We start from the raw sequence: 16,113 nt of genomic DNA, 5'->3' as shown, positions 1-16,113 counted from the left end.
AATTGTTAACGGTTCACGGGTCCAACCTAAATTAAGATTTTTTTAACTAAATGCTAGCGAGTTTGCCCGTCAGGTTTTGAGGTGGGTGGGCAGGCTAGCGTCCTATTTTTCCTTGGTGGGACGGGTCTCGGGTTTGGCAAAACTGCTCTGAACCCATCCCGTTGCCATCTCTATTCGGGTTCGGTATGGTAGGACGGATCTTCCAGTCCTCCAATATATGGGTCGACGTGTAAACAAATTGAGCCGGTTCATGAGCTTTTCAAACTTGTACGATAAATATTTGATTTGTATTCGAACTTATCAAACTCGAGCCAAATTTGAACATGTTTGAGTTTTTTTTCGAGCCGAATTTGAACATGTCCGAATTTGAACATGTTTGAACTTTTTTTCGAGCTGAGCTCAAACCAAAATTATTTTGTTCGTTAGTTTGTAAACTTTAATATTTTATCAATGTAAAATGATATAATAAATGTATATATATTTCAAATATTTTCGCACTTTTCGAGTTTTTGAATAAAGTTTTCAAACCTTAATATTTGACCAATAGTTCGAATAGTTCACAAATATGTTCGACTATTTTGAGGCGAACTTGAGCTTGAACTTCATTTCGAACAGAGCTCGAGCCAAAATATTTGAAATTTTCGAGCTTCGAATCGAGTTCGAACATACTTAATTTGAGCCCAACTCGAGCCTTAAATTTTTAAATTTATTCGGATCGATTTGATTCATTTGCACCCCAAGGGTTTTGTTAGAGAAATTGGGCTCTACATACAAAAAAAAATAGAGTTAGGGGCGTTGAAGGTGTGTTCGACGTGACTCCTCTGATGCATAAGTCAGTGCTCATATTATGAAAATGAAGAGCATAATAAAATTGAGAGAGCATAAGAATATAAGTGAGTGAGTGTGTAAAATCATAATAAATATCTGATATTTATAAGGGCAAGAGAGGTTAATTGCCTTGCAGTAGTAGAATACATGTTAGGATAGATTGCTACACGAGGTAGTAGACTATTGACAATAAGACTCAATTACCTCGGTGGCTATGACTTAGAACTGACTTAGTGGTTTTGTTCCAATATCAAGTTTATCGAGATCTTTCTTTATCTTTGAAAGATTTATAAGTATTTCCAATATTCAAGAGTCTCGAACAAGGCTTTCACAACTGGGCCTGGTTCGGCCTTGTTCCCTACCCTATCAAGGCTTGGCCCTTTGGGCCCAGCCGCATGTGCTCAACGATAAACTTATCTTTCGGATTTGTGTGTTGTTTGAGGCCTTCATCAGACATAGTCCTAGTGAATTTGGAACAACTCTCTTCGATATAGACTAATGTACTCAGATTCGATTGAACCTTAATATTTTTGGGACATCAATAATACCTCACCCCTTTGGTCTAAAGGAAGCATGAAGTTTAGACCATGTGGTCTGGTCGGATTCTGAGCCTTACTCATTATAGTCATGAATTTTTTATTAGTTCTATAGTGTGACCTGGCGTGATGCAAGGTCCCGATCTCAATCCGCGTGTCTCGTAGATGGACGTCGAAGATTTATTGACGGTACGGCTCCCAAAGAAACCAACTCGGTTGTGTGGCTTCATTCGGACCTTTGATCAGCCCTCTGATCCAACGGCTAGGATTCAATGCCTATTTCTATAAATTGACAGTAAAAATATTTTGTTTTTTTCTTTTACAGCTTCCGGGCCGTTACTTTGTCCGACCTCCGAGAGCATTCCCGTTTCGAGCTAAGTTTTTCGACCTCGTTATTCGTCCAACCCCTTCTTTTGTAAAATTATTTTTTTGCGTTGCTCTTAAAGTTTTTAGGCTAGGATGTCATCCCCCAATGAATCCGCTATTCGGGAACTAGTAGATTTTTTAGACCCTTTTTCTCCCCCTTCGCAAGTGCTCGGATCATCCGAGCATGGGGTGGTTTCGAGAGGAAAAAAGGTTAAGGCTCCATCGTCTTAGGATAGACGAGGACCAGTTAAGGAAGAAGGGTCGCCCTTGGTTTGAAGTCCTGGTTTCTCATCTAAGTTGAGATATGGGGACAACAATTAGGAGGGGCTCGAGAATTCCCAAACGTTACGATATATTGATCCCAAAGCGTAAAGACCGAGCTCAAAAACCCCAGAAGGGTTTCATACCTTTAACGTGGAGAAAGTAAAATGGGTTTTAAGATTTTTCGTTAAATGGGTTTAAGATCGCATACCTTTAGCTAATTCTAGGAGGAGGATTGTCAAAGTCTATATATGAAATTCTCATAATTTTATCGAACCGATGTGACACAAGTAACACACCAAACCCACCATTTTAACATGGTATAAGAGTCAGGTTCCATAGTTTTGTGTTGGACTTCTCATAGTTGAGCCACTCATTCTTCTCATGATCGGGCCACCCGTTGTCTTGTAAGATATTTATTCTTGGGCGTGGGAGAGTGTGTTGGTGTGCTTATTTTCTCATATTGGTTGGATAAAATTAATAGGATTTGCATATAAATGGACTTGAACAATTCTCCCTTGATCTAGTTTTTGGAGTTGAGATAGGTCCAAGTCTACAATCTTTAAAACTTGACAGCCTTACAAGAAAGTTAATATTTTTTGGTTTTTTTTACTGTTTACCGTATAACTCAATAAATTTTTCTCAATCATGGTTAGAGCCATCAATTTGGGTTAGACCTGCCAGTCAATTTAAGTGGGTTGGGTTGAAATTTTTTCAACCCAACAAAAGGTGGGCCTATATGGGCCAACCCGCCTAGGCCACGACCCCCGTGGGTTGGCCCGCCGCGGGCCTGGAGAATTAATTAATTATTTTTATTTTTATTGTGATATATGTATTTTTTTAATAAAAGTTGTGAAATTTTTTTGTGTTAATTACTTTATATAAAATTTACATACATGAAATCAATAATTAAAATTTTTATTAATAATTTTCTATTAATATTTATTTATGAAATAATATTTATAATTAATTATAATATTTAATTATTTATTTTTATTTGTCGTTAGCCAACCCACGGGCCGGTCCGCCTAACCCGCAATCCACCTTGGATTGGGTTGGGTTGAAGATTTTTAACCCGCCAGGATGGTGGGTCGGCCCGCCCTTGACCCACCAAAAGATGGGTTTTTGGTGGGCCGGCCCACCTCGCGATGGGTTGGCCCATTCGACAACTCTAATCATGGTGTTTGTGAGATGAATCTCTTTATACCATAAAACGTTAACTGATTAAAAATAAATTTGAAGGCAAGACAAAAAAAAAATGCATTTATAGCCGCGCTATCTGAAGTGGCGTGACAACAAACTTTGGAAAAAAAAATAAAAATAAGAACAATAAATTTGATACTGATAAAAACTGAATAATAATAATTATTATTAAAATGATAATGATAGTAATACTATTCCTACTACTTTGATAAAAAAACAATAGATAAATTTAATATTAACTAGATTATTTGAACTTTTAGAGAGGTTTTGGCCTAATCTTTTTCTTTTATAATTCATTTTTTATCTAATAAATGGGTAGGGGTTCGCCTACAAGGGCGGAGGCAGGCTTTGAAGCCCGGGTGACCCAATTTTTTTAAATTTTTTTATATGGACCAAAAATTTAAAAATAAATTTTAAGTTTTATTTTTGGGGCTAATGTTATATTAGTCCGGGGAGCCCAATTAAAAACATGAAGTAGCCCACCTTTTAGTTTTCAAAACTAGTCCAAAAAAACAAAAAATGGGTTTTTTTTCAAATCTACTATTGTGTTAGTGTCATATTCTTCACTTTTCATCTTATAAAGATCTTTGATATTATAATGTTCCCAATTTTATAAAGTATATATCGACCAAACAATTATGAAATTTCTATATACGATGATAAATATTTAATATTTTTGTAACTAATTTTGATGCGATTTTTTCTGTTTTTTTTAATAAAAAATTTTACTATTTTTTCTACAAAATCGGTGTTTTCAGCTTTCATGATTTTTGAATTTTTCGCTAAAAAATTTTAGCCCGGGTGGAACTGAAATCCTGGTTTCGCCATTGTCCGCTTAACCCCCCGCCACAACAGGCGGCTTTCGGAAAAAAAAAAAATCAGATTATTTGTGATGATGAAATATTAAGAATATATCATAATAATATACTAATTCAAAAATGTTAATATATTTAATACTATATACACATTGATTCGATTATTTGTTCCATTTAGTAATAAAAATGAAGAAAATAGTAAGAATGATAATAATAAATTTTCTACTCATTCATAAAATAATAATAAAATGCGTTTAATATCAATGTCATCAATTAGATTATTTGTTCCAATCTATAATAATAATAATAATAATAATAATAATAATAATAATAATAATAATAATTATTATTATTATTATTATTATTATTATTATTATTTTTAGAATCACTAAAATAATCCAAACAATTTTTTAATACATAACCACATAAAAAAAATAGTATTTCAATAGTATGATGCACGGAAGTGTTATTTTATGTCATTATTAATTAACTTTAGCAAATATGAGAATTTTTCTCAAAAAAAAAAAAAACTTTAGCAAGTATGAGAATTTGAATTAGTTAAAATAAAAATAAACAAAAAATAATTATTATATATCATAAAATTAAAAAATAAATAAAAATTACGAATTTTGAAAATTTTCGTATTTTTTAAAAATTATTGAATCTCTTTGGTGGCTTCCACTACCACAAATCAAAATTTTAGTCTTTTATGATTCAATATTCTGAATACAATCTTCATTGAATTTTGTTTAGTAATTTACAATATAAAAACAATCAAAGTGAATATGTCGAATTCTAAATGAAACACTTCGACTACAAAATTATATTAAATTGAAGTATAAAGCTAAGTTTCGTTAAAATTAACCAATGATATTTCACAACATTAATGTTTACATATCATCTACAACAAAAATATTAATTGATATTTAATATATTATTATCTATATACATTAGCTAATATAATATTTTCATATTTCAATCGAGAATAAAAGGTATGCCCGAACTCAAAATAATGGAAACATGACCTAACATCTTCCTGTTTCGTTCTGTATTCATGTCGAAATGAGAGAGACTTCTTCACAGTTCACACTTATCTGAATCAAATTACCAATCTTTTGGTCCAGCTTATGACAAAATTCAGCGGTTTCCATAGAAACTTGAACACATGTTTCCCTGAATCCTGTGTACACCCTTGAAGTTCCACAGTGCCCCAATCACAAATGTGCATCTTCAACATCAGAATACGTAAATGGTTGGGTATCAAAAGCAAATCTCATCTCTTGCGAAACCAATTCAGCAAGGTCATGCCTATTGGAATTTTTGTAAGCATCTATTACGGCCTTGTACAAGGATTCGTTTGGCTCAACAGCTCCATACTTTAATTGGCTATATATGCGCTTTATACCTTCGACCAAGCCAGCTTTTCCGTAACAATTAACAAGACTAATTAAAGTGACGATGTCTGGCTCAAGTCCCTCATCTTGCATTCTCATAAACATTTTCAATGCTTCATCGGTTTTCCCATACGCTACATATGCACGGATTGCAGCATTGTATGCCAAGGAATTGAAGCCCACGTCTTTGTTCCTAAGGGTTCCACAGGATTCAAGAGCATATGCATGCAGGCCAACTATAGAGAAAACAGAGGTTATCACAGCTTGCTTGGCGAATGGTTTCCCTTCCTGGTAAGATGACTTGAGCTGTTCCACAGCTTCATCAGAAATGCCAGCCTTCTTTAACACAGTAAAAAGCACTTTGAAGGTTCCCCCATCAGGGAAAATCTTGTGATTCATCAACATTTCATGCAGCAATTCACCACACTCAACTAGCTTCCCATACGTGGAATAGCAAGCCATAACTTTATTAAATGTTACACAGTCCCTCACCAAACCTGACTTTTTCATCTCCTCCGCAACTTCAATGGCTTCATCAAGCATGCCCATGTTTTTATAAGCATACATCATGGTCGCAAATGTAATCCCATCAGCACAATTTTTCTCCCGTAAATAATTATATAGCAACCTTGCTTCTGACACAATTCCTAATTCTGCATATAAATTAAGCATGCTATTGGATGCTACAATATCAGGACCTCCATCCAAATTTTTCATCCTCTCATACAACTGTTTTGCTCCTTCCACAGACCCAATTTTCCCGTAGGCCTTGATCATGGAGGTCAAAACTATTTGATTTGCTGGAATCCCAGAATCTTCCATGACATTGAAATAATGAATGACATCTTCAAATTTTCCAGCCTCGGCAAAAGCATCGATTAACAACCCATAAACAACTTCATTTGGCTTTACATTAGCTCGAAGCATTTCTTGATACTCATAAACTGCATCAAATAGACTATTTTTCTTTGTGAGACTAGCAATAATAGCGGAGAAGGTTAAACAAGAGGGCTTAAATCCTGCTTCTTGCATTTCAGTCATAAGGCTTCTTGCTTCATCCACTAAAGCACCTCCAGCTAACATTTGTATAAGAGAGTTAAATGTGCACTCGTCTGGCCATGTTCCTTGATTTCTCATACCCTTGAAGAGATGTATAGCTTTGTCATATAGTTCTGCCTTACCATAGGCTTTCATCATGACATTATACTCCAAAACTTCCTTCTTTTTACTGCCATCCCTTATAGCATAAAATAATGCCTCTGCTTCACCCCAAAGTCCCTTCTCTGCATATACATCCATTATAGCAGCATATGTCCTAGATGACAACCACCCACATGATTCAGACTTCTCAACCAAGAATGTTGCCCGTTCTGTTAATCCTTCAGTAACATACATCTTTGCAAGTATGGGAACAGAGTGCTCGTTGATACGCATTTCCGAGTTCTCCATTTCTTCGATCACGGCCTCTACCTCCTGAACCATATTCCTTTCACATAGAATTTTTAGAAAAGCCCTGTGGGTCACATCATCAGGGAAAAGACCAGCCTCCCTAATCTTTCTATAGCACCGAAAAACCGCATCAATGTTCCCCACATTAGCATACAAGGAGAGGAATATGTTGTAAGTTTTTGTATCCGGAAAAATCCCCATTTCCTCCATCTTACTGAACAATGCCTCAGCCTCAGACATATAACCCTGACAACCACAAGTGAATATCATTGTGTTGAAAGTAAATGTATCCAGCGCCACGCCAGACTTCAACATATCAGAAAACACATTGGCGGCATCTTTCAAGCGACCGGCCTTTCCGTACAAGTCTATGAGAGTATTATAAGTAGCAGTAAGACATGGTTTTCTTACAGAACAATCCTTTTCCAATGTGCTCGAATCTGTGGGTGATTTTGTCCTCCCACCAGTCCGAAAAAGCTCAGTCAACAAAAACTCCTTCGCACTAAAAGGCCGATCACCCACATTTTCCAAATCAAGATGATCCAATGCAATCCTCCCTACACACCAATCCTTGTAGAACCTATCAGCCTTGTCATATTCCTCTGCGTCCTTCAAAACCTTAATCACCGTAGACATAGTAACTTCATCCGGGAAAATTCCTCTCGAAATCATATGTTTGATCCATAAAAGGGCCTCTCTCACCAACCCTGCCTTTCCATACACATCGACAAGCATTCCATATGTATTATTCGTGGGAAAGACTCCAAATTTGGACATCTCGATCCAACAACGCCTCAACTCATCCCATTTCTGAGCTCTGCCCAAGGCCCTAAGCACCACATTATAGTGAATTACATTGGGAGCATAATCTTTCTGAGACTTAAACCACTCAAACACCCTCAAAACCTTGTCCCACCTGCGTTGTTCTTTAAGAATCACGGTTTGCTCTTTGGGACTAAGCTTCCCATAGTACAACTCAAGGGTATTCTCAACATCATTCTCGGCCTCTAAAGACCGCAAAATGGACGGCAATATGCCCCCATATTTTTTATTAGTCTTTCCCTTATGCACGTTCTTCGGTATATCAACAATCTTGGAATGACCCAGAGACTTAACCCCCACAAACCCACCATTTTGTTTGCCGACAATCGAAATCTTTCGGTTGGTGTACATACTAGTTCCAAATAGGAGATGATTTTGTGATTGAAACCCAAGAAAAAGCTGACCATAGAAAGGAAAACAAGTAGCTTGGAGCTTACACGGAGCTTGAGTTGAAAATCCAACATCAGTAGAAGCTCGACCGCTACCGCAAGGCTGAAGCTTCATGTTCGGTATCGTACCGCCGAGAGGCAGCAGCGATACTTTGAGATTTGCAAAATTAGGCTTTGGACTTCGGCCTCATCCTGATTTCGAATCGGGGCAGCCGATAACATTTATGAAATTTATTTTACCTATTTTTATTTTTAATTTATAAAAATATGTATTCTTTTCAGTTCATTTTATCGATTTTTTTAAAAATAAATGCTCCTTTTTTTAAAAAAACAACTAAATTCCATTTCCTCCCTTTTATATTGAATAAACCAGATATTATACATAAACAACTACAACAAAATCGGAATTTAAATATATATATTTCACTATTGTACATAGTTTTCTTGATGAAACTCATGACTATGATTGATGGCACCCATATGTCTACTTCATAGGGATGCAAATGAGACGAACGGTTCGCGAACTGTTCGGGTCTCGGTTCGTTAAAAGCTCGTTCGAGCTCGTTTAATGAAGCTCGTTAAGGCAAACGAACCAAGCTCGAACTTTACAATATTCGGCTCGTTAGCTCGTGAACATGCTCGTTAACAAGCTCGTAAGTCATCCCTTAGACGAAAAAATAATAGTATTGATATTTTATTTATAAATTTACACTTTACTTATGAAAAATATTGAAAAATCTATAAAAATTAATTTATTAGAATAAAATTACAAATTTTAATAATAATATTATATTTTTTTTCAAATATATAATTTAGTTTTTAATTAATTTAATGAATATTTAAATTTATAGTTTAAATATATTAAGCTCGTTTAGGCTCGATAAAAGCTCGAATAAGCTCGTGAGCTATGAATATATTCGTTAAATAAGCTCGGGCTCGGCTCGTTTGTAAATAAATCAAGCTTGAACATTCAAAAGCTCGCATCGGCTCGTTTACATCCCCTACTACTTCAGTTAATCACTCGGTTGGCTCATAGATTAAATAATTAAGCATAATATAAAAATAATAAATTAATATTTAGCGTATTACACTAATATTTTGTAAATTGGAGAAAAAAATTATTCTTAAACCTAATAATCAAAATCTTCAACAGATACAAGATATAATTACTGGTACGAAATGATTGCAGAAACCATTAATGTTGTATTACTAACTAAATAATTGGGGTCTTGTTATTATGATTATTTTTCAGTTATAACCTTGTGGCATAAATTATTCGTTTTTTATTTGAAAATTTATATATTTTTTCACCCTATATCACTTGAACTTAAGAATGCCATGGGTTTGGTCAACTAATGGGATTCAAATTTGAATGTGGACAAGAAAGCTTAAGATCTTATTCAAAATCCGGCCCATACTGTAGCCCGACGTCTAGTTATGAAGTATTTGGAGTCCGCATCCCGTTACTTGTTGGACATATTGGGCTTTTTTCAGGCTGTGGATCCAAAAGGACAGAGGCAGGTATAGTCCAATTGAGGCCCATATCCCATGAATCTTGTAAAGGGTCAGCGGTTCCACTAAAATAGTAAAATGGGAATATCGGATTATCGATTACCGAATGAATATTGATTTCATGGACACTCACCGTGGACAGTTATATGAGCATTGATTGATGTGATATTTTGTACGTCTTATAGATTAATGTTACATGTTATGAACACGAACTGTCTTCTTGTACATCAAATATATATATATATATATATGATGAAAAAACTTATTATGAATTCTGAATCTTTCTAGTGCATGCACATTTTCAACAAATTTGTTTTTTGGCACTAAAAATCGAAATATTATTTAAATTAGTGAGAGGATTTCGAATCAAATCATTTGAAAATAAATAAGTTGGGTAGTGGATTCGAAACCGAAGCATGAAATTGTACTTGGATAAAACAAAAAGATTTCAAATTTTCCATTATAATTTCGAACCAAATGAATTTGATTTATCAAATTCACTCAAATTTCTCCATCCAAACATAACCTAATATAATTTCAAATTTATTTCATACCGAGTTAAACATTTCCGGTCATAATTGTGATAAATTTCAAAATATGGTCAAGACGAATGTCATCAGAAATACATTTTGCATATGCTCATTCAAATCAAATCGTTCCAACTAAATGCAACATCCACTATCAAAGCTAAATTATTCTTAATTTTTTTTTTTTTAAAAAAAAATCAAACCATATCATGAGAGTTAATGATAAATAATGAATAACCTAGATGACACTAAATATCGATGGTAAAATGATGGGACATTCCCATGAATACCACACGTAGTGTGTTTGAGCATGACAAAAGGGGGACAAACCATACAGAAAGTTGGAACCACCACGAGACCTGCCTTCTAACTAAAGCTTTTAGAAAATTATTATAAGCTTTTGATGGGATATTACGAATTTAATAAATCTTATTATTTAATAACTATTCAAGCTGGACGCATTTATTTATGCCCCGCATTGAGATCGGGTGTTTGACTGGATCCAGAATCAGTTCACTCCCATTATAATGTTTTTTTTTAAACAAAAAAAAAGGTGTCAGTCTATTGTAAATTATTTTTAAAAAACCCATATACTATCATCTACCTGAGATGTGAGATGAAATTCTTACTCGATGTGATTTACAAAAAAAATTCAATTTTTATGAGAAAATTTAATATTTTTTTATTATTGATATAGATCGTAAGATAATTTCAAATGATTCATGTTTATAGAATCGATTTTTATGTGAAGATTAGTCAAGAAAACACGTATTGCGATGATAATATTTTTTACTCTATATAACACAATAATTTTGTACTAATTTTTTTTAAAAAAAAATTCTATGTACTAACTACATAATTTATTATATTATAATAAATTTTATTTCTTCTTTTATTATTTCGATTTCAAAAATAATAAATTTTACTATAAAATATTTAAAAAATACTTTAGTTCACGGTCCGTTGATTATAATAATAATCACCATCCATTTGAGGGGAAGCTAAATAAATCAAATTAGAAAACAGCCCACGAGGATGTAATTAATTAAAGGCCCACCACAATGCTGAGCTGGCAGCATTTGATTGGATAAACACATTTGCTAAAGCGAAGCCAAAGTGATAAGGCCTCACACAGTCAAACCAAACACTGTCACGGTCCACTGAAATTGCTGCCACTTTCTTCTAAAATATTCTGCTTCACTACTATATAATATACAAATGTATTTGTTAACTCTATTTATTTAATTGCTAAAATTAGTTGGACATATGCTACATAATTTATTTTGGTTGATGCAATCGAGATCTTATTTTGAACTTGATATGAAATTTAGATATTAGATTATTTCTAAATTATATGATACATATTTTAACCGATCAGAATTATTGAATTGATTTATCATAGCATCTACGACATATTACGAAAAGTACTCTAAAAAAAACATAACGAAAAGTAAGAAATTCTTGCAAATCGACCAGTTAAAGTAGTGATTTTCAAATAATTCCATTATCACGGTCGATTATTTTTTCCTTTCAATTAAGTGAGACATTTACATTTTATATGCATTTAAATTTAACTTAATCAAACTTTCAAAAAAAAAATAGTGGTGTACTGACTTCAGCTAAAATTTCATTGATTTTTCGGTTTAGTAGTAATTAGCACTTAATTGTTAGCTGGAATTTGTTTTGCTAAGTCTCATATAAGACGATCTATATTCGTAAAATAACTTGATTTGATCTATATTCTAAGTGAAAATAATGATCTAACATAAAAACTAAAATTTTTTAATGGTCAAGTTATATAGAGTTTTTCGTGATAATTTGGTGAGCCATTTCTAAAAGAGTTTTTGTGTTATTGTTTCATATCCAAAATAAGAACAAATATTATAATTTATTTTCTCACACTTTTCCAAGTGTATATACTAATGTTTTGTCATCTCACTACAGTCTCAATTTTCAATTAACATATTCCTTATTAATTTTCAAAACCACAATTATATCCAAAATTAGGATAATATCATGTAATAAAATTTGACACCATATTTAATTTAAACAATTTTGAAATTGGGTACATGTAAAAGCAAAGTGCAAAATGCAGTCAAAGCCACACGGGAAAAGGCAACATTGTCACGGCGGTCAAGCTGTCACTTTAACATTATTCCCAAGTTTTATATTTTAAGCAAATTTCCAACTCATATTATTAATATTCGTATATATTTGGTATATCGAGACAATTTTAAGTATATATTTATTTAAAATCTTTACTATTCTATTACAAGTCGAGGCTCTCTAATCAACAAGTGGGCTGGCCCCAAGAACAGCAAAGTAGAAAAAAGAGGAGAAGCTCAGCAGAGGAGGCTTTGCTGGAGGTGCCCTTTTCTCTCTCATCTCCAATTATCTCTCTTGTTTTGTTTTTCTGTTGAATAGCAGCTTCTGAGCTCTTCTCCCCATTTTGACAGGTTTTTTTTTTATTTGGGTCTTGGAAATAGTCTTCATGTATGTTGCATTTTTGGCTCAAAATTGCATCTTTTTTCTTGAAGATATGTCTGGTTTACTCTTTTAGAAAGCTTGAAGGGGAAGTTGGAGAGCATTGATTTTTGGGAAGAATATCGATTGTGAATGTCATATGATGTGTTGTATGATGGTGTTGATGAGTCTTTTGACCAGTAAAAAGAGATAATCACAGAAAGTGAAGAGAGAGAGAGAGAGATAAGGGTGTGTGGAGAGGAAAATAAAGGTGTTACTTTTGAAAGAGAGGATTGTTGCTTGTTAGCGTCAATGAAAGCGATGTGCTTTGGGGAAACTTTCATTTTTTGTTCATCCTTTTTTCACTGAATTCATGTGTGGTAGCTGTTTGTGTAATGTACTTTCTTGAAATTGTTCCGGTGGGAAGATTATTGGCAGTGTTTTCACACGGGGTTTTTGCTACATAAAAAAAAAAACCGGACAAATTTTTTTGGTCGGAGGAAGGTCGCCCAGATGCCTATGTTTCTGCCTTTAAAGAAAGATGGGTTTGTTGGGATTGAGGGAGGCGTAGATGGGCGTGTGTTAGATCTGGATACTGCTGTTAAAGATGGAGTTTTGGGTGGAGTTGAGCTAGGGGGTTACGGCGGTGGAGTTGGGGAGAAATTGGATCTGAAAAAGATGATTGAAGAGCTTAATTTACAAGAAATCCCATCTGTGTTTATTTGTCCTATTTCTCTCGAAACCATGCAAGATCCGGTCACTCTTTGCACTGGGCAAACTTACGAGAAAGCCAACATTCTCAAATGGTTTAGCCTGGGGCACTACACTTGCCCCACCACAATGCAAGAACTCTGGGATGACACGGTTACGCCCAACAGGACCCTTTACCATTTAATCTACACTTGGTTTTCTCAGAAGTACGTGCAAATGAAGAAGAGATCCGAAGATGCCCAGGGCCGGGCATCGGAGCTTCTGATTACCCTTAAAAAGGTCAAGGGTCAGGTGCGAATCCAAACATTGAAGGAGCTGAGGCAAGTTGTTGGGAGCCATTCAACTGCCAGGAAGACCATTATTGATGAAGGTGGGGTGACCCTTCTTTTGTCTTTACTAGGCCCGTTTACTTCGTATGCTGTAGGGTCTGAAGTTATCGCCATTCTTGTGAATTTGAATCTGAGTTCGGATTCAAAATCAAATTTGATGCAACCTGCAAAGGTTTCATCAGTCGTGGATATCTTGAATGAAGGGTCGATTGAAACAAAGGTGAATTGTATACGGCTGATCGAAACATTGATGGAGGAGAAGGATTTCCGAGCTGAAACTATATCAAGCCATAGCCTTTTGGTTGCTTTGTTGAGACTGGTGAGGGATAGGAAACAACCTTATGGACATTTACCCGCCCTCGGTCTTCTGAAGCTTATTTGCACTCACAAGCAAGTCCGAAGTTTGATTGTGAGCATTGGAGCTGTGCCTCAATTGGTAGAGTTGATGCCTTTCTTGAATCCCGAGTGCATGGAACTAGCCCTTTTCGTATTGGATGCCTTATCCTCTGTGCCTGAAGGGAGAGAGGCTCTGAAGGATTGTTCCAACACTATACCGGCTACGGTTAAACTTCTAATGAGAATTTCGGAAAACTGTACGCGGCATGCACTCTCAATCTTGTGGTCTGTATGCAAACTATCCCCCGAGGAATGCTCCTTGGTGGCTGTGGACGCGGGTCTCGCAGCAAAACTTCTTCTTGTTATCCAGAGCGGATGCAACGCCGATCTTAAGCAGCGGGCGGCTGAGCTTTTGAAGCTTTGCAGCCTGAATTATTCGGACACCATCTTCATTTCCAAGTGCAAACTCACCAGAACGATTCAATAAACACCTAAGATTGAGATCGATATTCTTATACACAGACATGCTTCCGGATTCGAAGAGTACTATCTCGGTCCGATTCAACTAGAATCCCAGACTGTAATGATTTTCAGGATTTGTGTGATTTCTTTTGTAAAGTTTCTAAAAGATTTGGTGGGTTTTGGCATATGGTATTTGGTGGAGCTAGCAACTGCAATTGTAATTGTTTAGCAGCTGCATAGTTCCATCAATCTCTGCTATCCTCTGCCGTTCATGGTCCAATTTTCCTTTGGCAACTTTGTACAAGTTTTGTTTATTTATGCCTTAATGAGAGTGTAGAGTTTAGTATAAACTGGCTTCTTTGGCCTCCCCAGTCCCCTTGTTCTATATATGTGCAATTTATGGATAATCATAATCTATTTATTTGGTTAAATTTATTCAATATAATGTCTTAGAAGTCATATTAGGAGTGAACAAATTAATTCGAAAGTTCTCACGATATTTCTTTAAAAATTTTGTCTAGTCAATAAAGTGGTCAAAAATTAATTATATGGAACGGCCCCAACTCCCTTCATGTCACGAATTATAACATTAATAATTGTAACAAACAAGAAACGTAAATAGTCTCCAAGCAATTTAAAATACTTCATTTAAGACTTACTTATAAATGAGCATTAATTTTGATAAAGTAACGACAATAATATTCTCATATTAATAGCATCCCGCACAAGCCTATCTCAACATACAAGAAACAAAAAACACTAATTTTTTTTTCTTCAAAAAATGGCTAATTTGATTGGAATAATCTCATTAATCTCCATAATTTTGATGTTTGCCATTCCCGCTTCATCGACTCGCCACCAGCACAAGAAAGAGAAGGATGGAGAGCTGAGAGATCTCTGCTCCAAAACCCATGATCCCGATTTGTGCTGGAAGCTACTGAAATCAGAGCGCAGCAAATTCCACACAGACACCAAAGGTGTGGTGGAAGTCTCCATAGATTTGGCTAAAGAAAAAGCCAAAGAAACCAAGGATAAACTCAGTCGCCTCGGGGAGGAGTCCAAGAACGAAAAGCTCAAGGTGAAATACTTTTCGTGCAAGAAGAACTACGACGATGCGATCCGTGATCTGAACGAGGCGAAAGAGAAGCTGCGCAAGAAGGAGTACTATAGCGGCATGATTCCCGTGCTAGTCGATGATGTTATTGATGAAGTGAAGAGCTGCAATAACGATTTCGATAATGGCGCGTATGATCCGGCTCGTATTCAGAAAATGAATGTGGAATTCGGGGTGTATGTGGATCTGGTGAAGGTGGCCGTGGACTGTTTGTTGAAGGAGAAGAGGGACCGATGAAAGTAGATTAATTTGCTGGGGAACATGCAGCCATGCAAGAGATGTTTTTTTTGTAAAAATAAAAATAAAAATGGATAGAAATAAGTTTTCGATAAACAATTAATCTTCTTGATACGATACTTAAAAAGTGTTGCTTCAATCCTATTTTTATGGTGGTGGGATTGAAATTCAAGATTGGATGTAAATTGAGGATCACTTTTTTACAGCATACTATGTTTCTTGAATGATCACATGATATATATGTGAGAAAATGCTAATGCAATAGATATTCATTGGACGAAATTCCCATGAATTTGAATTTCTTGTTGAAGCTCTTTCTTATGTACATCAAAATAGAGCTATCCGAGATTCAAACGGAT

General features: G+C 35.1%; 3 protein-coding genes across 3 annotated transcripts; 2 read left to right on the top strand and 1 right to left on the bottom strand.

Moving 5' to 3' along the window:
• Positions 1–4,867: 4,867 nt before the first annotated feature.
• On the bottom strand, positions 4,868–8,264 carry LOC140887725 (pentatricopeptide repeat-containing protein At1g73710-like). The gene has a single exon (XM_073295164.1). It carries the CDS (start codon positions 8,176–8,178, stop codon positions 5,224–5,226), a length of 2,955 nt encoding a protein of 984 aa, XP_073151265.1. The 5' UTR covers positions 8,179–8,264; the 3' UTR covers positions 4,868–5,223.
• A 4,128-nt stretch (positions 8,265–12,392) lies between these two features.
• Positions 12,393–14,774, top strand: LOC140890443 (U-box domain-containing protein 30-like). Its single transcript, XM_073298225.1, has one exon. It carries the CDS (start codon positions 13,079–13,081, stop codon positions 14,426–14,428), a length of 1,350 nt encoding a protein of 449 aa, XP_073154326.1. The 5' UTR covers positions 12,393–13,078; the 3' UTR covers positions 14,429–14,774.
• Positions 14,775–15,160: 386 nt separating this feature from the next.
• On the top strand, positions 15,161–15,950 carry LOC140893577 (pectinesterase inhibitor-like). Its single transcript, XM_073302658.1, has one exon. The coding sequence runs from the start codon at positions 15,185–15,187 to the stop codon at positions 15,752–15,754; it is 570 nt and encodes a 189-aa protein (XP_073158759.1). The 5' UTR covers positions 15,161–15,184; the 3' UTR covers positions 15,755–15,950.
• Positions 15,951–16,113: the final 163 nt, after the last annotated feature.

This window comes from Henckelia pumila, chromosome 3, assembly GCF_033568475.1.
Source record: "Henckelia pumila isolate YLH828 chromosome 3, ASM3356847v2, whole genome shotgun sequence".
In the NCBI taxonomy this organism is placed as follows: Eukaryota; Viridiplantae; Streptophyta; class Magnoliopsida; order Lamiales; family Gesneriaceae; genus Henckelia; species Henckelia pumila.
The sequence above is the reverse complement of the archived record's forward strand: the minus strand, read 5'-3'. Positions and strand labels throughout refer to the sequence as shown.

Coding starts and splice junctions, on each gene's coding strand:
- LOC140887725 (XM_073295164.1), bottom strand. CDS start 8,178: ATGAAGCTTCAGCCTTGCGGTAGCGGTCGAGCTTCTACTGATGTTGGA.
- LOC140890443 (XM_073298225.1), top strand. CDS start 13,079: ATGCCTATGTTTCTGCCTTTAAAGAAAGATGGGTTTGTTGGGATTGAG.
- LOC140893577 (XM_073302658.1), top strand. CDS start 15,185: ATGGCTAATTTGATTGGAATAATCTCATTAATCTCCATAATTTTGATG.